Here is a 25521-nt window from a genome sequence, read left to right as displayed (position 1 = left end):
CCGGGACATTATATACAACTGCACTGATTGGGTCACTTGTTCATAAGTATTGCAGTTTTGTCGATAAGCTGTTGGTGCCTAATACATTAATGAGTTGAATACACCTATCTTACACAAGCTATTTGGCACTTATTTTTTATCTTTAGTTAACAAAGTTTAAAACTCTGGAAAATATATAATTTTATCTGTTCTCTGTTGCTCTATTTCAATCAATCTAACTGTAAGTGATAATGCAATTAACTTTCACAACTGTTTGACATAAACATTCAGGTTTTTTTGTTTTCTCCATTTAAGGTTCTCAAAAAAATACCCTGTTGACAGCCTTTAACACTGGACATCTTTAACAAAACTATCATCAACCAACTTTTTTAGAAGAACTTTATGCTTCAATCTTTTCAATTTTTTTTTTAGTGAAAATCAAGAAAAATGCCAAATGCTAGATGAGCAAATGACATTGTCTACAGAACTATCTTCATAAAGTTACCCCGAGTATTTTATTTAGATTCACACATTTAGTTTCTGTATATACTTAAGGAAGACAGTCCCATTGCTCTGTGTTGGATCACTTATGAAGAGTTCCAATATATTCAGGATTTTTCTGACATGGAGCAATTGCTACAGCAGAGACTTGCATGAAAGAAAACAAATATTAAACCTTCTTTTTTTCACTACAAGGATTCAATCCCTGAATCTGTTCATTATGAAGAAGGGAGATTATCAACAGCCCTACTGGTCATGAATTTTGTTTCTTAACACTTTCTGCAACATTACGTGGAATAACTTTAAAATGTTTAATTTAGAATCGTCTTGGTATGAATATAGAAGATCTGTACAGTAGAAGTGTAACTGTCTTCGTTAAAATAAACTAATAGAATCCCCTCTTGGGAGCCTCCTAAGTAGGACCCCAGCTTAGTACATGGTGTATTCATTATGATATCGTGTTGAAAAGAAGAATTTTTCACTTGTATTTCTAATGCCCTTTGGTGCAGTCCAACGATGCCATTTCCCATCAGCTCCAGTGCACATGCAGTCATTTCTACGGAAATGTTACCATAGAAATGTGCTTTTCTACCGGTAATGGGATGAAAATAGCCTGCAATTATAATCTGGTTTGTGGCAGGAGCAGAAAGTGTGTTGTCCACCATAGTCCTCAACGTAAATTAAACCAAGTTGAGTTTTAAACCTGTCCACTATTAGAGGAGTGTTTATACCTGTAAGTTACTACAGTTATAGAAATAGGACTCTTTATCAGTCTATAAGTACTCCGGCCTTTTTCTGAAATGAAGTACCTGGTTATTTGGTTTACTATTTTACTTTAGGAACACACAATATTGTTTTTATTGCAATCACACAATATGAATTTGGCATCTTGGTAAATGCTTTAGCTGTAGTGCTGCTAGGATTACAAAATAAATAATCGGTTTTAACCTTCAAGACAATTTTTGTTCTGGGTATATTGAACTAAATACAAAAATGGTGTTGGATATGGACATATTAAAATTTGTAAACAAAAACAACCAAGTTGGTGCTTCTTTCTCAACCATAACAACAAAAAATAGCATGAAATCTCCCTTCTTCTATTACAAATAATGTTTCCCAAAATATTTCAGAACTTTTATTGATTCTGCTGTTTTCTAGCTATATAAAGCATAGTCTGATCAAGACAATAATTATCTGACTAAACTACTTCTGGCTCTATATATATATACTAAGCACAGATTTTTCCATCCAATTTTTCAATCAGACATTTTGAAATTTTATTATTGAGACACTGGTGAAATAGACACCAAACTAAAAATAGCTCGCGCAAATTACAACTCTTCCTGCATGGAAATGCCAGCCATAACTAGTCTGAGATGTCTCTTCTGCCTTCCAGACTTGGAAAGAATTGTCTTTTGGGATTGCAGAATTGTGCAAATAGGAATTACAGTCGAATGCTATTACAATCCTGATCACCTCATTATTTCTGTCGTCATTTGCGGAACTCTTCAATGCAAACCTAACCGCATCAAAGACGCACACTTGAAAGAATGACTCCAAGAATTTTTTAATAAATCGTTCTTACTTGGTGAAAAAATTCCAAACATTGTCAGCCATAATTAATCACCTGTGAGCCATTCGAAGGCAATAATCGTGAGAAAATTATGTGGTAATGGGGAGGACAATAGAACAGAAGAGCGGGTAGACATCAGATGTGACAGGGAGGGTGATAACACGCTAGAAGAGCAGGCAGTCTGTATAATCAAAGTAGCTATATATAAAGCTGTGTTATAATCAGAAAACAGAAGAGCAAAAGAAAGACTCGGAAGAGTTAGCAGTTGGGGCAACAAGAAGATAGAAGAGCAAGCTTAAATTGGCAACATCAACATATTGTGCATAACTATAATTTGTAAACTGTCCTAAAAACATCAAGTAGCTGATGTTTGAAGATGGTAGTCCTTTTCAATGGACATCAATTAACATCAATGACATAATTTTTCGTTCCTTTGGTGGGATTTTAAAGTCTTTGTTTATATATTTCTGTTAACCTTCTGCTCACATTGCTTCCGAATACAACGTGAGCAGTCCATCAGTGAAACATAACAAGCCCTTTTGAAATGTTAAAAGGGGCTATAGAATATTTTTTTAATACTGCTCAATTATTTCGACAAATTATTCTAACTTGAAAAACTATGAAGACTTGATTTGGAGTTTAAACTGTCACCAAAATCTTATATAAATAATACTTTGTGATATAAGAGTTTATAATAATCATTTGTAAATAGACATAACAACAGACAACAAATATTTTGATGTCACCTCCACTTGGTCAGTTTAAGTTCCCAAATTTCAATTTATAAATAATATCAATAAGGAATTGAAGCAAAAATAACCCCCTAACAAAATACAGCAATTTGTTTTGATGCTTCCAGTAAATGCACATCTCAACCTTCACTATACAAACAATAGGCAGCCATAAGTACAAGCTACAGAACCAGGGTTAAAACCTGAAGGACACTGAAGGTACAGAACAATTGATTCAAATCTGTCACAATAGATTGAAACTATTTGAGTAATAAAAATGTGCAGAACAATTGAATTAGATAACCATTGATGAATCTACAGGACCATCTAAACAAATACATGGCATGGTTTAGCTACAGATCATGGTTTAAAACCATTGCTTAACCTACAGGTACCGATTAAAAGTTAAAACCTTGGTAAACCCTAAACCCTTACCGTGGGTTTAACTTTGAACCTGTACAGTTGACCATNGAAATTCTTCATCATTAAATCTTAGGGGCTGTCTACTCTAAAGATTCTAAGGTTCAGACCATAGGGCTAAACTCATTGATGAAACTATACTGGCCCAAAACCAACGTTACAACCATTTACAAATCTACAGGTACAAAAACTAGTGTTAAACAAGTGATGACTCTACAGGTAAAGAACAACTAGATTGAAACTATTTGAGTAATAAAAATGTGCAGAACAATTGAATAAAATAACCCTTGATGAATCTACAGGACCATATAAACAGATACATAGCATGGTTTAGCTACAGATCATGGTTTAAAACGATTGCTTCACCTACAGGTACCGATCAAAAGTTAAAACCGTGGTAAACCCTAAACCCTTACCATGGGTTTAACTTTGGACCTGTACCTGTTAAGTTGACCATGGGTTTAACTTTGGACCTGTACCTGTCAGGTTTACCATGGTTTTAAACCATGTTCTGTATCTAAACCATGCTGTGAATCTTTAGATGGTGAAGCTTTAGGGTTATGATGTTGAATTAACGGTTGATGCTGCTCAAGAGAACCTCTTTAGCACTTCTCTTTCTGAAAGAGACCACCATTTTCCTATCCCCTCAAATCAATTCAGTACTTACTATTTAAAACTTTGTTAAGAGACCACTAGGAGCCTTCCCTAATTGGGTGGTCATATAATACAGAACTGACTCTACCTGAACACGGCTATTATTAGATCATGAACACGGGGATACAGAACTAAAAACATTAATGAGATACTCCTAGCTCCGTGAGTCACTTCACCACGTTTTGGAATAATTCCCGATCACCAACACGAGACGTTCAGTCAGTGGAATGCATTAATATCTACCCACATCCAGCACTTTAAAAATTCTGTTTGGACGGCAAAAAACACTTGGCTTTAATTTTACAGTACAGTGTTTGGAGAAAAAGAAAACCTGAATTAAACCCATTTAGAACACAGTGCCGTGGTTCATGCATTTTACATGATTGTTTAACCAGCCAAAGTATTTTTGTTAGGTACAGCAAAGAACAGATACTACAAGACCAACATGCAGTAGAGCACTGATAGTGGTGCCTCTATACCAAACCCTACGAAAACAACTCTAAGTACTAATTTATACAAAAACAATCCATATACGATTGAATTTACTAAAAGTGAATTTATACCTAGACTGAATATCACAATTTTCTACATCCAAGGGACAGCTATACGACATGTCAACTTACGATGAATGTACCGCCTTGTAGGTCAGTATTTAGATAAAGTATCCGGGAGGATATGGACTAAATCAGTATATTTTTTCAACAGCAATTTTTCATGGTAATTGAGGTCAATACTGCCAAAAATAGACTAAAAATTTGTTCTAATTTTTTTGTTAATGAGTAAAAAATTGAATGTACCTTTAGAACCTTGATTTTTGTTTTTTAATTTACATCATTTATCAATGATATGATTATTTTTTAAATCAGTTAGGTGTAAAATTGCTCACTGAAACCTTGAACATTTTGATCCAATCAGTTGGCCATTATTTCACCAAGAAGGTCCCTTGGGCACTAACTGACTATTTCAGTATTAATATATTTATAACTGGACCTTCATAACGTGTCTATGAAGTTGATTGTCTATATGGAAGTTTCACAGCAAGATGTGACTTGGTATTCATTATACATTAAGTATTTTGAAAATAAAAAAGTCAAGAAAGTTATCAACGTATCATAGTAATAAATTACTGGCGGTATTGTGTTTTCTTGTAGAGAAGTGTTTCATATGAAGTACCGTCTATCACTTATATCTTCACTGAATTGTTTGTTGTGACATGCGGGAGTACCTTCTCTATTTTATTACATATTTCAATATAGAAATAGGGAAAACATATCTTGACTTAAACAGTGCCTATCTAAAATTATCTCTTAAAATTTGAGGATAAGTTGTCAAAAGAGTGGTCTACAGGAAAGCAAGAAACTCATTTTTGTCTATAATCAACATTGCATTCTTGACTACCTTTCAAATATGTCATTAATTGATTAAACAAACATTCTTAACGATATATGTAACAAGTTGTTTTAAGAGTGAAACTTTTTTTCAAAGAAGATACATTTATAACGGCAATGTATTATATTCCTGTCTTAATGATCTTAAACCTGTCAACTTCTCCTGTATAAGGTAAAACTTTCCCTTTTCGTCCCCCCACCTAAGTAGAACACAATGTTTGCATTTCCTATTACCCTTCAATTCTCTGTGAAGTTCAGAGATTTTAAATTCCATAAAGAGCTAACATAATACCCTACTCTTGATGGCAAAACCCTTAATCTGGACGACGCCAGATTAAATAGTCATTTCAAAATGATTCATCCAACCTTTTACGCACAATCTTCTGATTCGCTTAAGGACAAAGTTCTAGTTTCTTCTTAGCCATATTACCAAAATATTTATAGATATGCATCTTGTACCATTATCATGAATGGAACTTGTTGGAACCAGAGGTTGCATTTATTGAAAAATATATTTTCACAAAATTTATAGTTATCTTTATTCAAAAACTAAATTTCTGACATGATCCTCAAATGGTCAGATGTGTTAACTGATTTACTGTTTGTCTAGTTTCTTTGACTTCTCATACTTTTAAGAGTAAGAATTTCGGATTTGTTTACATCATCATATATTTTACCCATGAGAAATATACTTCTTCATGGCTGATCATTACTTTCAAAGACCTTATTTACTTCAGCCAGCACTGTAAATCAGTCACAGCAGTTACAGTGGACACCGGTTCATCACTGGGTCACTTCCCTGCAAAAGCCAGTAGTCATTTACATAACTGTGCAGACTATAAAAAGCCCTCATGGAGTCTGGTTTAGTCTTGGGACGTACCACTGACCACCAGTAAAATTTGAAATTGTTTTGTGGTCAACATGGTATCAGTCAATACAGACGTTATTCTTCATATATTTCAGGTGTACTTACAATTTTTATTCTCCCAGACTTATAAAAGGTAATTCAATATCGTTCTAGCCTCTCTATAACCCAAAAAAGATCAGTCATACATTGAATTGACAGGAAAAGATAGCAGCCATAATCTTCACTTTTTAATTTAGATTTCAGGTAATTCTCACGTGTCCCGACAAAAGGACCCCCACCCCCTAGGTTTATTACACCTGAGCTCAGTCCAGGTATCCTCGCCTTGTATTCGACATCTCGCTATAGGGTTCTAGTGAGTCCGATAGGGCAGCCTACCTGAGTTTTAGATGTATATGTTGTACCTGTGTCATGATCAGCTATCTGTGGGACCTTATCAGTGTATTTACTGGCTAATATAACTTATCTATCTAGCTTTGTTGACACAGAGCCTCTCTAATGCTACAATGTTTGAAATATTTCTCGGCCAGCGCTATAGTATAAGCATTACAAGTTGATGTCCGTCACATTGTGTCCGGCCTCCTGTACTTAACACATTGTACCTACTTATATACATATATAGCTATGTTAATCACGCTTTATTCCTTGTTTGTAACAATGAATCGCATTGAAAAAGGGGAAATAATACATGATTTTTTCCCCTTTCCACTTCAACTAAAACAATGTGGAAAATGAGTCATAATCTTGACATCCTTTCAAAAATTTAGCATATAACTTTTCAAATACGTTAACAAAGCCGTTACCGAATCACAAATACTGATGAGGAGCACCCAATAGGGATAATTGACAGTCGATCCGAGGCTCAAGTATTCAGCTTTTAAAACTGTCAAGTGAATACCAGTCATTTTAAAATAAATACATTTCGGTCTCAAGGGACATGTCAACCAGGCCTTCTGAGGGAAAAGGTGAATTTTTCATTCCAAATTTTTGTTTGATTGTCCAAAACAATGTCTTGTTGGTTTATAATTTGTTAATCAAATGTTACATCAACATATGGAAGTAGTTCATTTGCTATTTGGCTACAGTTAAACAGGACAAACATTCAGGGTGCCTTTAAAAGATAACACTTAAATAACCAATAAGGCAATATGTTCTTGATGGCATTAGTCTTTTATGAACAGAATTCATTTCAGGGTCATAAACAGTCCCTTATCATCTGTAATTCTTTCCTAAATTCCTTTCCCTATTAACCTAATGGTAGTGACTTGCTGACATACATTAGGAAGGTATGTTGTACCCAGGCTTGTCTCCTTCACACTTGAACCGGTGTACCACGCAAACTGACAATATAACCTTACGCACACATCAAATACACTTGCTAATTTGCCTGGCCGATAGACTATTCATGTATGCAGATTGTAGCATTAAGGCTTTACCAGGCATGATCCTCTATGCCAATGTGTGAATAATGACCATAACCCTGTCCAAGCAAACTGGGGATCACTGGTTTGATCTCCACACAACTGTTCTACAGCCTGGAGGTCAGTTCAAGATACCACAAAGCTACTACTATACAAGTAAATGCGTGGAAGCTAACCCAGCTGTGTGTATAGTATTACAATATGCTCTTTCCAATTGATGATTTTTCTGTGTTGAAACAAATTTAAAAAAATTGTCCATACTGACAATTTAGAATCTAAACTTGTCTGATATTGTGAGAGAAAAATTAGGAAAAATGTTGTACCAAATCTATGCTACACAGGAAAAAGAAGCTTATGCTACACAGGAAAAAGAAGCTTATGCTACACAGGAAAAAGAAGCTAACGACTTTAGCATCATGGGGTTAGGTTTGTACTGATCTAAACCCAATAATAGAAACAGAACACACACCTACACATTCTACAGCAGCTCCCATATTGCCTTACTCAAAGCCACTGCGCATGCATGAAACACATTTCTAAAATAATATACAAATGTGCTGTTTGTAAAGTCGCCATATATATCGGAATCATGGATTATGTGCAGATTTTTTCTGTCTGAAAGCATAACTGAGAATTATGGAGCATTATATAACTAGCATTCGTACCATTAGACAAACATGATCAATTCACAGACAAATTATCCAGATACAATTTTTTTAATAGTTGGATACATATTCATAACTTTGAAACATGATGTACCTGTGATGATTTTTCTGTGATCCTAGGAAAGCAAAATGTTATCCATCCTGAAACAATGTATACCCTAAACAAAATGCTACCCCTGGTGAAGTATATCTTACTATAATGAGATGGGTCAAAGAAGTAATATAGACGGTAAAATCCCATATAACACTGGATCCTAATGGAGGTATGTCCGTAGGATACGAATTACTTAAAATAGTATATGGGGTAAAGAAGTAATTCCAACAGTGTGGACAAGTTTAGGTTGTCAAATTTTCGGAGCGATCCGCTCCTTTATCAAGACACAGTGAAACAGAACAGTTACATGTACATATTACTATAATGAGATATACAGTTCCCCTACCTGGTTTTCTTGTCTAAATGTCCCATCCCTTCAAAATTTACTGACTTAATTGAAAAACGTTTATCACAGCTATCTTTTAAACTTTTTGAAGTCTGTGTCAACTTCTACGTTATCTGTTTGTAGGTGATGAAAAATATATATACCGGAATAGGATGGACACATTTGTACAATAGCCTCTGTTCTTTTCAAGCAACAAAAGTTTGTCCAATTAAAAAATACAGATCCGGAATTATCAGTAAGTATATAACATAAAGGTTTTGGTCATTAATGGACTGGTGATTGAAAGACAACATTCACCATCTAACACAATATTTATCTTTATTGCGCCCTGGTCCAAATAGATTCAGTATAAAAGACATTAGCCATGTATGTATATTCTATTACATGTTGTCTAGAATACTCCCAGCCGTCCCTCACAAAACCTGCCCTTTGATGGGTCGGACATCTGTGATCAGCCTACAATGATCATGAACACATTCATCATTTACCTGTACTGTTATTTGTGTAAACCCTGACTGAACATTTTATTCTACAAGTTAACTGAACAGCCTTGCTCTTGTCACACACTTCAAGAAACATTTGACAGAAATATCTGTCATTGTAAAATTAAAATGAGTTGAGGAAAGAACCAAAATAAACCTTTTTCTTTCACTTTGACAAAAAAACTTACTATATCGTAGATTCTTAAGGACAAAAACGAAACATTTACTGACTATATCGTAGATTTTGAAGGACAAAAACGAAACATTTACTCACTATATCGTAGATTCTGAAGGACAAAAACGAAACATTTATTCACTATATCATAGATTCTGAAGGACAAAAACGAAACATTTACTCACTATATCGTAGATTCTGAAGGACAAAAAACGAAACTTTTACCCACTATATTGTAGATTCTGAAGGACAAAAACGAAACATTTACTCACTATATCGTAGATTCTGAAGGACAAAAACGAAACATTTACTCACTATATCGTAGATTCTGAAGGACAAAAACGAAACATTTACTCACTATATCGTAGATTCTGAAGGACAAAAACGAAACATTTACTCACTATATCGTAGATTCTGAAGGACAAAAACGAAACATTTACTCACTATATCGTAGATTCTGAAGGACAAAAACGAAACATTTACTCACTATATCGTAGATTCTGAAGGACAAAAACGAAACATTTCCGTTTATAATTCAGTTATGACATTGATACATACTTGTTTACTAGATCATCAATATAGAAGTACGGAGCAAAAACCAGCAAAATGTTCCTATTTTAAGGTCTACTATACTGACACAAGGTGTAATGTGTTTTAACTTTGATAATGATAATAAATAAGTCAATTGCTTTTTTATGTTGAAAATATAATGCACGTAAAAAAAAAGATTTTCTGTAAAAACCACCATCACACACAACCTTGAAGTCTATGACATGTGGGTGTCAAAAAACAAACTGCACATGTAAACTGAACATTTATTTATAAGGCATTATGTAAAATTGAATTCTACACTTATCACATGAATGCGGTAGTTAATGAATCTGAATTTAATTGAATTTACCCATCGGTACCGCTTTAAATTGATCAAGTCGTATCGCAATATATAAAGCTTTTCAAGCATCTGGGTAGTCAATTTACATTACAACCGAGACATTTTACAGTCTGATCCTTTTAATTTAAAATACAGGTATGAATATTTCATGTGCTTTATTTACGTACATGTGTATGCATCTCAACGCTCTTGTTACCTGCACTGAAACCTTGATTAGACATGTTTTTGAAATGTATCTTACTAGAATACACTGGCCGAATTTTGTTTATCCTAACTTTGATATTTATCAATTTAATGAATGTTGAGGTCTATAATTGAAGCATGCACTTTTATGGGCTTAACACTTATATGACATGTACCACACATGCTTGGTACTATATATAAAACATTGTTAATCTTTTGATAAATAGTCGGACATTTGTATGTGGTGTAACAGATTAAGGTAACAGAAAGTGATTTGACAATTTTGATATATATCAAGGAAGTGATAGGTTTTTAAACTGGCTGTATAAAATTACAATCAAAGTAAGCCTGAAGGTCTGTTTAAGTGTTACCTGCGATAAAACTAGGGTTAACGGTCTGTCCCGATTTCATACGGACATAAAAATATGATTTAGAATTTGTGAAGGTTTGGTCTGGGACAGGAGAATATTGTACAGGTCATCTGTAGTCTTTCACAAGATTAAATCGTATGAAACACAAATTTTCACAGAACATACATAAATCAAATGTTCAGAGAGTAACATCAATAGTGTCTCTGACAGGGCCAAGACCAGGACAGGGTCCTTCTGTTGATACCTAGTGCGGAGGAGCAGACGACCCAGAGGAGCAGACGACCCCCTGAACGGCTTACACCACAACATAGATATGTATCATATCTGGTATTGAACTGTAGATGTGATTGTGTATTGGCCTCCACAGCTAGCTGTTGGGAATACATATTATACTTGATCATGTTTATCATAGCAAGACGTAGGACATGGGGGCTGGAGTATGCTAAAAGTCCGATCTTGGTGTTTTAATAATGATTTTTAAGAGAATGCTTTCTGACAACTTTGATAAATGATGTCAATATATAGCAGAAAATTTTAGAGTAGTCTGGAACATTTACATTTCCTATCACAGATCATAAATCAAGATATCACACAGAGGTGAAATTATGTATCAAAAAAACGTACAAAAACGATCAATACTGAATCCGACACAATTTACGTTCTGATCAGCAGATTATCTAGATTTACCATATACACAAAAATAAAATATCTACAAATTCTACAAATTTCGTAGGAAATAATAAAATGATATATGCAAAATTTCAAATTTATGGTCTCCATTACATATTTTGTGTACGACAGGTGTGTATTTGATATGTGGTGAACTCAAGGGAAGTGTTGTGCCATTCAAAATTGTTTTCCCTCATAAATGTTCTCGTACTGCAAATGTATCATTCACCTAATAATTAAAAAACATACATGTCAGCAATTACCACACTTGTCATTAAAGCCCTCCCAAAAACCGTCATTGATCATTATCAAACTGACAAACATTGTTCTATACACCATAATTCATCACACGATTGAACCACAGCTGTTATCAAACACACATTCCCTGTGCGTATGTATACATACAAGTAGTGGGGTGCAAATATTTGTTTAAGCTTTACTTTCAACTTTTTCAATCTTAATTCTTTACACATCGTTCAATTAAGAAATTGATAGTTTTTTTCAAGAGATTTAAATAATCCAAGAACTGTCTTAAAAAACGATTTCATGTCAATAAATCTAATGAAATGGGTACAAAAAATTGGTGTAGCCAAAAGGAATTGTTCTGTTGCAGTTGGATGGTTTTTGTAAGTGATCTGTTAGGGTGACGACCCTGGAGCGATACAATCGGGGCTAAAGATGGCTATCTGTAGTTTACACCACGCCACGACAATGGAGGCTTGCTGATCCGTGAAAGCACCATTCAATTTAGAACACCTAATACAGTTGTCAAATAATACAAATTTGTACTCTTATAAGAAGAGGAGAAATGGATAAATCTTAAGCTTGAAAGTTACATAACGATCATGACGACCCAAGATTATCAAGTCCGAAGTTGCCAAGAATAATAGAATCTTGAATAATAAGCGTCATTAAATACTGCTTTACTGACCTTAATTTCTAATGCGGTCTTTTGAACTGTATTTAATTCCGTATAAAATATATTTAAATGCAAATTAAGGAAAGAACTTTTAAAAGATTAACATTTATTTCTGGCTTCCAGCAAATCTATACATTGAAGCATGAAAGGAAAAGTTCTAAATTTATAAACATACTACAGATATAACCGCTTGGGCCAAGTGCTATGATTTTCTTTACAATATGCACAGCATGAAACACATTAGCTTTATTCAAACATGAGATGTTCCAAATTCAATTTTTTGCCCCAACTTGAATTATGTTGTCTGTGCTAGGTGAAATGACGTATTCCGACTAGAACAGGCTAATATCTTACAGCTGTATATTTTTACACCAAAATTGAGATGAAGCCATTCAAAATGTTTTTTCTAGTGGAATTCCCGTTATTAGAAATTGAAACAGGCTCTGATGCGTAGCTCTACGTTGCTTAATGCAAATGTTGTATGCGAACAGAATGAAATGCTTCAAAAGCCAAGCTCTTTGACAGCAATATACTAAGCTTCTGTACTGCTTTCAGAAATATTGATTTTAGGTTTCTGATTTCAGTCATCCAGTCCGATAATCAAGTATTGACTTTCTTGACACTGTATGCTTCATGTTTGATTGGAGAAATCACAAAAATACCAACCTTCATTTTTTTGTCCCTTTATTCCATTCATCCCAAGAAGTATAATTACACAAAATGAATCAATTTCAATATAATTTAAAATCCATCCAACTTTGAAATTCAATCCAGAGGCAGTCATTTTCAGCATTAGCAATAGCATTATCCTTTGGAAGCCATGTACAATAAAATCCATTTCCGAGTCCTACTTCTTTTGATCAATAACATGTCCTGCCTCTGTTTCTATTATTTGCAGAATCTGATAAAGTGACATTTAAACTTTAACATCACAATACTCAGCATCACAGTTACAAGAATTCCATTGGCACAACACAGAAAAGAGAACCACAGTTTCTTTTCTCATTTATATACATTCTAGCACTTCGAAAATCCACATACAACACGGAACATGACAAGAGTTGTTGTCTGTTTCACAAGATTCCCGTGATAGAATCCATGGAGGTGTAGTTCCTCATCCTCAGGCTAGTCTTTGTTGCTTCCTATACATCCACTTTGAGCAGAATCCCTTCACAGCTAAGTAACTAACACAAGTACAGAGAAGCATGGATTTGGTGTGCAGTAAAGAGTATATACATGGTTCCGGGGGTTAGTATAAACATACAGAGAGAATGGAGGCCAAGATACAGCGGTGATCTTCCATGCAAAGGATAGTTCATCTTCATACATATTCTTTTCCTCTTCTTAAAATTCCATCATGCAAAAACGAGTCGGATTTCGGGTATATGTTTCGTGGGGAGAGAGTGTTCAGGATCAAGAGGATGAATGTAAGTGAGGCATAAACAAAAGTAAAAAAATAACCGAGGGAATATAGGGTAATTTTGCTACGGGAACATAATGTAAAGAACAGTAAAGGGCATATAGATGGGGTAAATGTGATACAATGGATGGGGACGGTTATTCATGTCTGACGGTGTGTATAGGGGAGTACAGTTATGGTAAGTATTACGGATATCTCATTCACCAATGTTTTTTTAACGGTTTTATTTCTAAATTAAATTATTATTACTGACAACTTGAACATGCATTAGCAAAAGCAGTATAGGCACATATTAAACAAAAACCAGGGAGTGATTGTCATTTTTTTCTGTTCTCCCTAGCCCCCTCTGAAATTTGCACGAGCGAGTGTGATTTCTCTCCACAGCGTGAAACGTACGGTTTTCAATGGAGAAAAAGAGAGGCAGTCGGAACACTAAAAATAAAATATGGTTAAAATAGAAAAGGTGAATAAGCTACCTGGAAAAAGTGAAGAAAACGTACCTGGGTTTACTAGCAAGGATTCTGGATAAAAATTAGAGCGGGTATCAATACACACACAGGATAGCAGCCACAAGGACAGGATGCATGGAAAGGTGCTCAAGCGGTAGGGTTATGAATACCGTGTCAGAAACCGACCTAACAACACAGCGGATCACTCCGCGGTGTAAAACATAGTGCGTAAATACATCTTAAGAAATAAACACGCATTTCGTAGTAATGCAGAACTCCCGTGATGTTAGTTGTTAACCATGATGAATTTTACTATTTTCAAATGTAGTTTGTTTCAATTTATTATGTTAATTTTGGCGTAGGGATACCATGAACTTTGCGAAGTTCAGGTCATGACCTAAATCATGTGACAGATTATCTGTACAACATGGCAGCTTCCATGAGGTTGAAATCGATGAAATATTTCTAGTGGATCAAAAAGCTGTTTTTAATTAATTGTTATTGCAACTGGAACAGAAATCAATATGGAGATTGATGCTTCATACAACAAAGATATTGAATCAATACGTCAGAGGGAATTCCCTAACCTCAGAGGTAAACTAGCACCTGGGATTTTTCCCCGACTCGGTTTGTTTACATTTGATCAAAAGAAATGACAGACTATCTGCAACATCATAACTTGGTCCTGTCAAACGAGCTCATGGGTTGTCACGCGGAAGATAGCACAGTATAGCTGTGTGCTACACTATCGCATCATCTTAAAGCAAACCAGGGTCTGCAGAACTTTGCACCCATACATTTTGGATACCGCCCGACAAAAGTGGGCGTGGCCAATTTACAATACACAGTAAAGTAATCAATACACTCATCATGAATTACATGTCCAGGAGCAATACAGCATGCTAAAACAGTTGCGCTGGGTTAGAAGCATATGTTCATGATTGTTTTAGTCACATCTATTGACAAATATATATTTAGGGGAAATTACAAATAATTATGATAAACTCTTCTTTTATTCTAAATAAATAAACTCATTACATGTACCTTACATGATATATACCTCACAATAATATGACATGAGAAATGAAAAAAAAATCTCTCCATCATAGGTATTAAGACTTATTTTAATTACAACAGATAAGTTTATTACAGATATATACCTATATTGCTGTCTTATGTGTATATACCAATACCTTATCTTTCATTAAATGACTCCTTTTTTCTGCCTCAAACATTTATCATGGATGTCTGTCTGTCAAGGCCAAGTGTCGCTTAATTTTAACATTTTTTTTGAGAATTAAATAAATGCTGTGTCTGACTGGTTTCATGAACATCATTGCGCACTTATATGTTTTTAAAATGTATTTTTTTGTCAGTAAGTTAGTTTTGAAGATAAGTATGATATATTTTTACCAAATAAGTAGGACTTAATGCGGGTACCATCTGTCCTAGGAGAAAACCAAGCCTTAAATGATAACTCATTTCATGCTCACAAAACAGTGGAAGTTATTTATTATTTATTTGTTGTTTCAAAGCCCCATTTATGGAACAATCTGTTCTTACTGAAGTTACTCAGCATCAAGCAATAGAACAGGTATCTGTGACCTGTGACCTCTCATTAAAGATCAGACACATGTTACAAGAGCTAAGAATTCAGGAAGGTTGTCCATTGATATAAGATTCATATAAATGATGAGCTCAATGAGAAGGCAAAAAGTTTTATATAAAAAGAGCATCTTAATTGATTTATCTATCTTGATTCCTTCGTGTGTATACATTATTATGTAAATGACAAATTAGTATGCATTTGAAAGATTTAATATGTCAAGTGATCATGTAAATGACAATCTCCCATGTTGTCTGTGACAGAAATATACTTAAGTAAGAATTATTACAAACATGAGTAAAACATTGACAAGAGATTTAGATATATATATAGAAAAATATCTCTAAAGGGGAGATAACTCCTTAATTTGGTCATGATGAATCAGTACTCTATATTGACAGCATTACTAATAGGAATGGGACATGTTGCTTCTGCTGCTTGGTCTGAACCTTTAAAATATAGAGACATTAGTTGCATTGCAGTGGTTATAGGAAATGTACATATGTAAGTATTGTTTGTTTTTTTTGTACAAATATTTTGTTCGTTCAATATGGTATGGTGTAAATAATAGTAAGACCTCTGACAATCCATTTCTAATTTCTTCCATTTTTTGTTACACTATCATTTTGTCTATTAGAAATATAAATATAAGATCTATATAAACTCTCCCACTAACATCAAGCCTACATCATTCTGTGACAATACTCATTTTTTTAATGTTTTTTGTGTGGGTGGTACAATGTATTTTTAACGATACAACTACTTCACACATAGTTGACTTGTGGGGATCAGAGTAGAGGTTGTTTTACAGTTAAGATCTTTCAACCATTAACAAGAACTGAGATTGAAAATGAATGATTTGCCTGATTTTGCTCAAAAACAACTCTGTCAACATTTATTACGACAGTTAAACCTGCAATAAAAAATGTAACATAATTAAGTATGGTCATACCTGTCACAGCCAATTGTCATTAAGACACTCGACTGAGTCTCGAATGATTGACGAGTTATAGGGGGCCCGATGTGGGTAAACTGTCTGTAAGTCTATTGACAAGATGGGGGGAAGGGGAGCATATATAGGTTAATTTTCTGTAAATGTAAATACACTACCTACACTACAAGAATGATAGGTGGTCACACATGTATTCCCTATAAGTGTAAATATATTATAGAAAGGATACAGGGGACAGATGTGGGTGACTTGCATGTAAGTCCATTGATGGGATACAGGGGGCAAGACGTGGGTGAACTGTCTGTATACCGCTATTGATGGGATACAGGGGGCCAGACATGGGTGAACCGTCTGTAGGTCAATTGATGGGATACAGGGGTCAAGACGTGGTTGAACTGTCTGTGAGTGTATTGATGGGGTACAGGGGGCAAGACGTTGGTAAACTGTCTGTAAGTCAATTGATGGGATACAGGGGTCAAGACGTGGGTGAACTGTCTGTAAGTCAATTGATGGGATACAGGGGGCAAGAAATGGTTGAACTGTCTGTAAGTGTATTGATGGGATACAGGGGGCAAGACATGGGTTAACCGTCTGTAAGTCTATTAATGGGATACAGGGGGCAAGACATGGGTTAACTGTCTGTAAGTCTATTGATGAGATACAGGGGGCAAGATGTAGGTGAACTGTCGGTAAGTCCATTACAGGGGGCAAGACGTGGGTTAACTGTCTGTATACCGCTATTGATTGGATACAGGGGGCCAGATGTGAGTGAACTGTCTGTAAGTCAATTGATTGGATACAGGGGGCCCGATGTGGGTGAACTGTCTGTAAGTCTATTGACAAGATGGGGGGAAGGGGAGCATATATAGGTTAATTTTCTGTAAATGTAAATACACTTCCTACACTACAAGAATGATAGGGGGCTACACATGTCTTACCTATAAGTGTAAATATACTATAGAAAGGATACAGGGGACAGATGTGTGTGAAGTGTCTGTATACCGCTATTGATGGGAAACAGAGGGCCAGACATGGGTGAACCGTCTGTAGGTCAATTGATGGGATACAGGGGTCAAAACGTGGTTGAACTGTCTGTAAGTCAATTGATGGGATACAGGGGGCCAGACATGGGGGACCTGTCTGTAAGTCAATTGATGGGATACAGTGATCAAGACGTGGGTGAACTGTCTGTAAGTCCATTAATGGGATACAGGGGGTAAGACATGGGTGAACTGTCTGTAAGTCCATTGATGGGATACAGAGGGCGAGACGTGGGTAAACTGTCTGTAAGTCCTTTGATGGGATACAGGGGGCAAGACAATGGGATACAGGGGGCCAGACGTAGGTGAAATGTCTGTAAGACTTTTGATGGGATACAGGGGGCCAGACATAGGTGAAATTTCTGTAAGACTTTTGATGGGATACAGGGGGCCAGGCGTAGGTGAAATTTCTGTAAGACTTTAGATGGGATACAGGGCCAGAAGTAGGTGAACTGTCTGTTAGTTTATTGATGAGATACAGTGGGTCAAACGCGGGTGAACTGTCTGTAGACTGTATACGTCTATTGATGGGATAAAGGGGGCAAGACCTGGGTGAACGGTCTGTAAGTCAATTGATGGGATACAAGGGGCGAGACGTGGGTAAACTGTCTGTAAGTCCAAGACGTAGGTGAAATTTCTGTAAGACTTTAGATGGGATACAGGGCCAGAAGTAGGTGAACTGTCTGTTAGTTTATTGATGAGATACAGTGGGTCAAACGCGGGTGAACTGTCTGTAGACTGTATACGTCTATTGATGGGATACAGGGGGCTAGACGTAGGTGAATTGTCTGTAGACTGTATACATCTATTGATGGGATAAAGGGGGCAAGACCTGGGTGAACGGTCTGTAAGTCAATTGATGGGATACAAGGGGCGAGACGTGGGTAAACTGTCTGTAAGTCTATTGATGGGATACAGGGGGCAAGACATGGGTTAACTGTCTGTTAGTCTATTGATGGGATACAGGGGGCCAGACGTAGGAGAAATTTCTGTAAGACTTTAGATGGGATACAGGGCCAGAAGTAGGTGAACTGTCTGTTAGTTTATTGATGTTAACTGTCTGTAAGTCAATTGATGGGATACATGAGGCAAGAAGTGGTTGAACTGTCTGTAAGTGTATCGATGGGATACAGGGGGCAAGACGTGGGTGAACGGTCTGTAAGTCCATTGATAGGATACAAGGGGCAAGACGTGGGTAAACTGTAAGTCCATTGATGGGATACAGGGGTCAAGACGTGGGTGAACTGTCTGTAGACTGTATACGTCTATTGATGGGATACAGGGGGCTAGACGTAGGTTAATTGTCTGTAGACTGTATACGTCTATTGATGGGATAAAGGGGGCAAGACCTGGGTGAACGGTCTGTAAGTCAATTGATGGGATACAAGGGGCGAGACGTGGGTAAACTGTCTGTAAGTCTATTGATGGGATACAGGGGGCAAGACATGGGTGAACGGTCTGTAAGTCCATTGATAGGATACAAGGGGCAAGACGTGGGTAAACTGTAAGTCCATTGATGGGATACAGGGGTCAAGACGTGGGTAAACTGTCTGTAAGTATTAATGGGATACAGGGGGCAAGACATGGGTGAACGGTCTGTAAGTCCATTGATAGGATACAAGGGGCAAGACGTGGGTAAACTGTAAGTCCATTGATGGGATACAGGGGTCAAGACGTGGGTGAACTGTCTGTAAGATGGGATACAGGGGGCAAGAAATGGTTGAACTGTCTGTAAGTGTATTGATGGGATACAGGGGGCAAGACATGGGTGAACTATCTGTAAGTCCATTGAAGGAATACAGGGGGCAAGACATGGGTTAACTGTCTGTTAGACTATTGATGGGATACAGGGGGCCAGACGTAGGTTAACTGTCTGTAAGACTGTTGATGGGATACAGGGCGCCAGACGTAGGTGAAATTTCTGTTAGATTTTTGATGGGATACAGGGGCCAGACGTAGGTGAAATTTCTGTTAGATTTTTGATGGGATACAGGGGCCAGACGTAGGTGAAATTTCTGTTAGATTTTTGATGGGATACAGGGGCCAGACGTAGGTGAAATTTCTGTTAGATTTTTGATGGGATACAGGGGCCAGACGTAGGTGAAATTTCTGTTAGATTTTTGATGGGATACAGGGGCCAGACGTAGGTGAAATTTCTGTTAGATTTTTGATGGGATACAGGGGCCAGACGTAGGTGAAATTTCTGTTAGATTTTTGATCGGATACAGGGGCCAGACGTGTGCTAACTGTAGTTGAGGTGAAATGTCTGTAGACTGTATACGTCTATTAATAGGATACAGGGGGCCAGACAAAGGTGAAATGTCTGTAAAACTTTTCATGGAATACAGGGGGCCAGACGTAGGTGAAATTTCTGTAAGAGTTTAGATGGGATACAGGGCCAGAAGTAGGTGAACTGTCTGTTAGTTTATTGATGTTAACTGTCTGTAAGTCAATTGATGGGATACATGAGGCAAGAAGTGGTTGAACTGTCTGTAAGTGTATTGATGGGATACAGGGGGCAAGACGTGGGGGAACGGTCTGTAAGTCCATTGATAGGATACAAGGGGCAAGACGTGGGTAAACTGTAAGTCCATTGATGGGATACAGGGGGCGAGACGTGGGGTAGGCTGTATACATCTATTGATGGGATAAAGGGGGCAAGACCTGGGTGAACGGTCTGTAAGTCAATTGATGGGATACAAGGGGCGAGACGTGGGTAAACTGTCTGTAAGTCTATTGATGGGATACAGGGGGCAAGACATGGGTTAACTGTCTGTTAGACTATTGATGGGATACAGGGGGCCAGACGTGTGCTAACTATGGGTGAACTGAGTGTATGTCTATTGATGAGATACAGGGGGCAAGATGTAGGTGAACTGTCGGTAAGTCCATTACAGGGGGCAAGACGTGGGTTAACTGTCTGTATACCGCTATTGATGGGATACAGGGGGCCAGACGTGGGTGAAATTTCTGTAAGACTTTAGATGGGATACAGGGCCAGAAGTAGGTGAACTGTCTGTTAGTTTATTGATGAGATACAGTGGGTCAAACGTGGGTGAACTGTCTGTAGACTGTATACGTCTATTGATGGGATACAGGGGGCAAGACATGGGTGAACTGACTGTAAGTGTATTAATGGGATACAGGGGGCAAGACATGGGTTAACTGTCTGTTAGTCTATTGATGGGATACAGGGGGCCAGACGTAGGTGAAATTTCTGTAAGACTTTAGATGGGATACAGGGCCAGAAGTAGGTGAACTGTCTGTTAGTTTATTGATGAGATACAGTGGGTCAAACGTGGGTGAACTGTCTGTAGACTGTATACGTCTATTAATAGGATACAGGGGGCCAGACAAAGGTGAAATGTCTGTAAAACTTTTCATGGAATACAGGGGGCCAGACGTAGGTGAAATTTCTGTTAGACTTTTGATGGGATACAGGGGGCTAGATGTAGGTGAAATGTCTTGTCCTTTTGATGGAATACAGGGGGCCTGACGTAGGTGAAATTTCTGTTAGATTTTTGATGGGATACATGGGGCCAGACGTAGGTGAAATTTCTGTTAGATTTTTGATGGGATACAGGGGCCAGACGTAGGTGAAATTTCTGTAAGACTTTAGATGGGATACAGGGCCAGAAGTAGGTGAACTGTCTGTTAGTTTATTGATGGGATACAGGGGGCCAGACGTAGGTGAAATGCCTGTAGACTGTATACGTCTATTAATAGGATACAGGGGGCCAGACAAAGGTGAAATGTCTGTAAAACTTTTCATGGAATACAGGGGGCCAGACGTAGGTGAAATTTCTGTTAGACTTTTGATGGGATACAGGGGGCTAGACGTAGGTGAAATGTCTTGTCCTTTTGATGGGATACAGGGGGCCAGACGTAGGTTAACTGTCTGTAAGACTTTTGATGGGATACAGGGGGCCAGACGTAGGTGAAATTTCTGTTAGATTTTTGATGGGATACAGGGGCCAGACGTGTGCTAACTGTCTGTATATCGCTATTGATAGGATACATGGGGCTAGACTTAGGTGAACTGTCTGTTAGTCTATTGATGGGATACAGGGGGCCAGAGGTAGGTGAAATGTCTGTAAGACTTTTGATGGGATACAGGGGGCCAGACGTGTGCTAACTGTCTGTATACCGCTATTGATAGGATACAGGGGGCTAGACTTAGGTGAACTGTCTGTTAGTCTATTGATTGGATACAGGGGTCAAGACGTGGGTGAACTGTCTGTAAGTCCATTGATGGGATACAGGGGGCAAGACATGGGTGAACTATTTGTAAGTCAATTGATGGGATACAGGGGGCTAGACGTAGGAGAATTGTCTGTAGACTGTATTCGTCTATTGATGGGATAAAGGGGGCAAGACATGGGGGAACTATTTGTAAGTCAATTGATGGGATCCAGGAGGCAAGAAGTGGTTGAACTGTCTGTAAGTGTATTGATGGGATACAGGGGGTAAGACATGGGTGAACTGTCTGTATACGTCTTTTGATGGGATACAGGGAGCCAGACGTAGGTAAAATGTCTGTAGACTGTATACATCTATTGATGGGATACAGAGGGCCAGACATGGGTGAACTGACTGTAAGTGTATTAATGGGATACAGGGGACAAGACATGGGTTAACTGTCTGTATGTCTATTGATGAGATACAGGGGGCAAGACATGGGTGAACTGTCTATATACGTCTATTGATGGGATACAGGGAGCCAGACGTAGGTAAAATGTCTGTTAGTCTATTGATGGGATACAGGGGGCCAGACGTAGGTAAAATGTCTGTAGACTGTATACATCTATTGATGGGATACAGGGGTCAAGACGTGGGTGAACGGTCTGTAAGTCCATTGATGGGATACAAGGGGCGAGACATGGGTAAACTGTCTGTAAGTCCATTGATGGGATACAGGGGTCAAGACGTGGGTGAACTGTCTGTAAGTCAATTGATGGGATACAGGGGGCAAGACATGGGTGAACTATCTGTAAGTCCATTGATGGAATACAGGGATCAAGACATGGGTGAACTATCTGTAAGTCAATTGATGGGATACAGGGGGCCAGAAGTAGGTGAAATGTCTGTTAGTTTATTGATGGGATACAGGGGGCAAGACATGGGTGAACTATCTGTAAGTCCATTGATGGAATACAGGGGGCAAGACGTGGGTGAACTGTCTGTAAGTCAGCTGATGGGATACAGGGGGCAAGACATTAGTTAACTGTCTGTAAGTCATTTAATGGGATACAGGGGGCAATACGTAGGTTAACTGTCTGTTAGTCCCTTAATGGGATACAGATGGTCAGACAACGGTTAACTGTCTGTATACCGCTATTGATGGGATATAGGGGGGCAGACATGGGTGAACTGAGTGTAAGTGTATTAATGGGATACAGGCATATGAGAATTTTCTTTAAAAATCATGTATTTTCACCATTTTCCTCATTTTTTTCCCACTAGGAAACCCGCCCTGGACATTTGGAAACCCCCCCAGATAGGTCTCTGGATCTGTCACTGTTCCATTAAATGCTTATATTATGTTGCAGAATATTATTTATTCAGATGGGAAAATATCAACCGTTTTTTGTTTTAGAAGTAGTAAGAATAGTTTTACATTCATTGTCAGTTGTGCTGAAAACAAATGTTTACTGTGATAGTTTAATGCAGGTTTTTATTTATAGAGGCATGGTGGCAGAAAACTGAGACAATGAAATCATTTCAATGATTAGCGAAATTTGATGGTTGATGAGTACATTGAATGTCATCCTGTTAGTTATCCATTTGAAAGAAAAGAACAGCAATTTTATTTGATAATTACAGTGATAGATAAAAGAACTCTATAAATTATTGTATAACTGTTATAATATTGAGGTTTTCTGATATCTAAAATAAATTTCTCCGTTTAGATTTTTATTGCGTGATTTCCAATTTATGTTTCATCATGTGAAGTCTTTCCACAACTTTCAGATTTGTACAGCAGGTGAATGCTGATAGCTTTTAATGAAAGTTCAAAACATCACGTTCTCCGATAAACGTTGGTTAGGGTAATCTGACTATACAGCCTGTTGTCTTTTAACAAAATATTTTGATAGTTATTGAGATTTGTTATGTTTCGTCAGATAACATTTCCATTGTAGAATTTTTTCGAGGAGAATATCAAGAAAAAATCTTTACTGGTAGCCATTATATTGTTTTATCACTTTGTCAAAATGGTGAGAATCGAGGACCAATCAGGAACCAGCTCTTATCCTACAACTGATCTTCTCCCATGACCAGTCAAGCAGAGATAGAAATTGATGACTCGGAGCCCTCACTTGATTTAAAAGGGCAAAAAAATTGTCATGTTAAGCGTTTGTCTAATCAAGCGGGTTTAGGGCTGATGGGTTTTGCGCCTACAGAATGGGCAAAAACTGAGGACGAATTGGTCGAACCACTCGCAATAATGGAGACCTATACTCTCGCTGTCGATGAATACAAATTTACGCCAATGAATAAAAATGTCTGTTAATGTACAATAAAGGTACCCTCACAAAAAACTGTGACGCTCTGACGTGATTTTTATGGGTACTTTGGACGCACAACTATGAAATACTCACCGTGATGCTCAATAGCATTAAATGTGATTGACTGTGAACTCAAAGCAGGATTAATTATTTCTGTACTTAGGATAAATCAGGTTTTTATGTCATTGTATTTAACTGTTATTGAATTAATGTTCTCTGATGTACGATTCTCTCGATTAGGCGTCAATCAGTACAACAATTTTAAGAGTTAAAGATGACTGGAATCAGTAATAGATATTCCCTCATTATAACAATAAACAACAGTTGAAGAGACTTTGTGATGTAGTGTGTGCTTGCAGTACAAAAGTAGATCAGACATTTTAGTGGCTGTTTATGTGGAGTGCAGTGAACCCTCACCGAAAGTCACAAATACATCTGATCTAAACTAAGCTTGCTATATATATTTTACAAGTACACCTCAACAACTTTCTGTATACAATTTCTGTATTTGAATATACTTTTTGATAAAAGATGAATCAGAAAGCATCGACATTTGGTGGATTCAACCTGAAATAAATTAAAGATGCTTGAAATATCAAAAACAGCGACATTTATGTTTAGTGTACACATAAGTTTTAAAATGTACAGACGGAGGATTATTCAAAGAAGACATATTAACAGGACAGGTAATTTTTCAACTTCATTGCATAAAGCAGAAAAAAGTTATCAGTTTTCAATGACATCACAAAAGAAAAAACTAAACTGTTTCATTTTGATCACTTAAATTCTGAGTGCTCTTTGATGATGTTGGAGACCTCCTTCTGATATGAAAAAAAAAGAAAATTAATTAACAAATTTATGTTAGCGTTCATGCAACAGGACCACACTGGTATTCGAAACCTGGGATCACCAAGCTTTAGTCGTTAGCTCTAATCAGTTGAGATGCCTGGTCACACGAATAGTCACCAAAACTAATTAAGGGGAGATAAGACAATATAAGAAATTACTACTGTGAAATTCTCTAATAATTTGCCTGCAATAAGACAGTGATCTTTAAGGATTTCTTATACTCAGTAGCCTCCCCTTAATTTTGTTTCAAATATAGCTATATAGTGCCAGTCACTTACCCGGACCAGGTAGCTCAGTAGGTTAGAGCAATAGTACAACAATCTGTGGTCTGGGGTTCGAATCCCTGCTACCCTGCTGAAATTTTACATTCT

At 37.1% G+C, this 25521-nt stretch overlaps 2 protein-coding genes across 16 annotated transcripts in view; one reads left to right on the top strand and one right to left on the bottom strand.

Annotated features, from left to right (window-relative positions):
• LOC110445068 (poly(rC)-binding protein 3-like) overlaps positions 1-14374 on the bottom strand; it is a 253951-nt gene extending 239577 nt beyond the window's left edge. For 11 of the 15 annotated variants that reach the window (XM_021489426.1, XM_021489425.1, XM_021489435.1 and 8 more), the window contains exon 1: positions 14249-14373. The gene's annotated coding sequence lies outside the window, so the exon portion shown is untranslated. Of the gene's footprint in view, positions 1-14248 lie in introns of all 15 variants that reach the window. The other 4 variants (XM_021489447.1, XM_021489444.1, XM_021489448.1 and 1 more) reach the window with 2 other exon arrangements.
• A 244-nt stretch (positions 14375-14618) lies between these two features.
• The window catches only part of LOC110445086 (molybdenum cofactor sulfurase-like), a 76380-nt gene continuing 65477 nt past the window's right edge, over positions 14619-25521 (top strand). Inside the window, exon 1 of the mRNA XM_021489474.1 lies at positions 14619-14791. Coding sequence (XP_021345149.1) covers positions 14722-14791 — 70 coding nt within the window. The 5' untranslated portion in view covers positions 14619-14721. The remainder of the gene's footprint in view (positions 14792-25521) is intronic.

This window comes from Mizuhopecten yessoensis, unplaced genomic scaffold (assembly GCF_002113885.1).
Source record: "Mizuhopecten yessoensis strain PY_sf001 unplaced genomic scaffold, ASM211388v2 scaffold2711.2, whole genome shotgun sequence".
Classification (NCBI taxonomy): Eukaryota; Metazoa; Mollusca; class Bivalvia; order Pectinida; family Pectinidae; genus Mizuhopecten; species Mizuhopecten yessoensis.
This window is presented reverse-complemented; position numbering and strand designations above follow the sequence as displayed.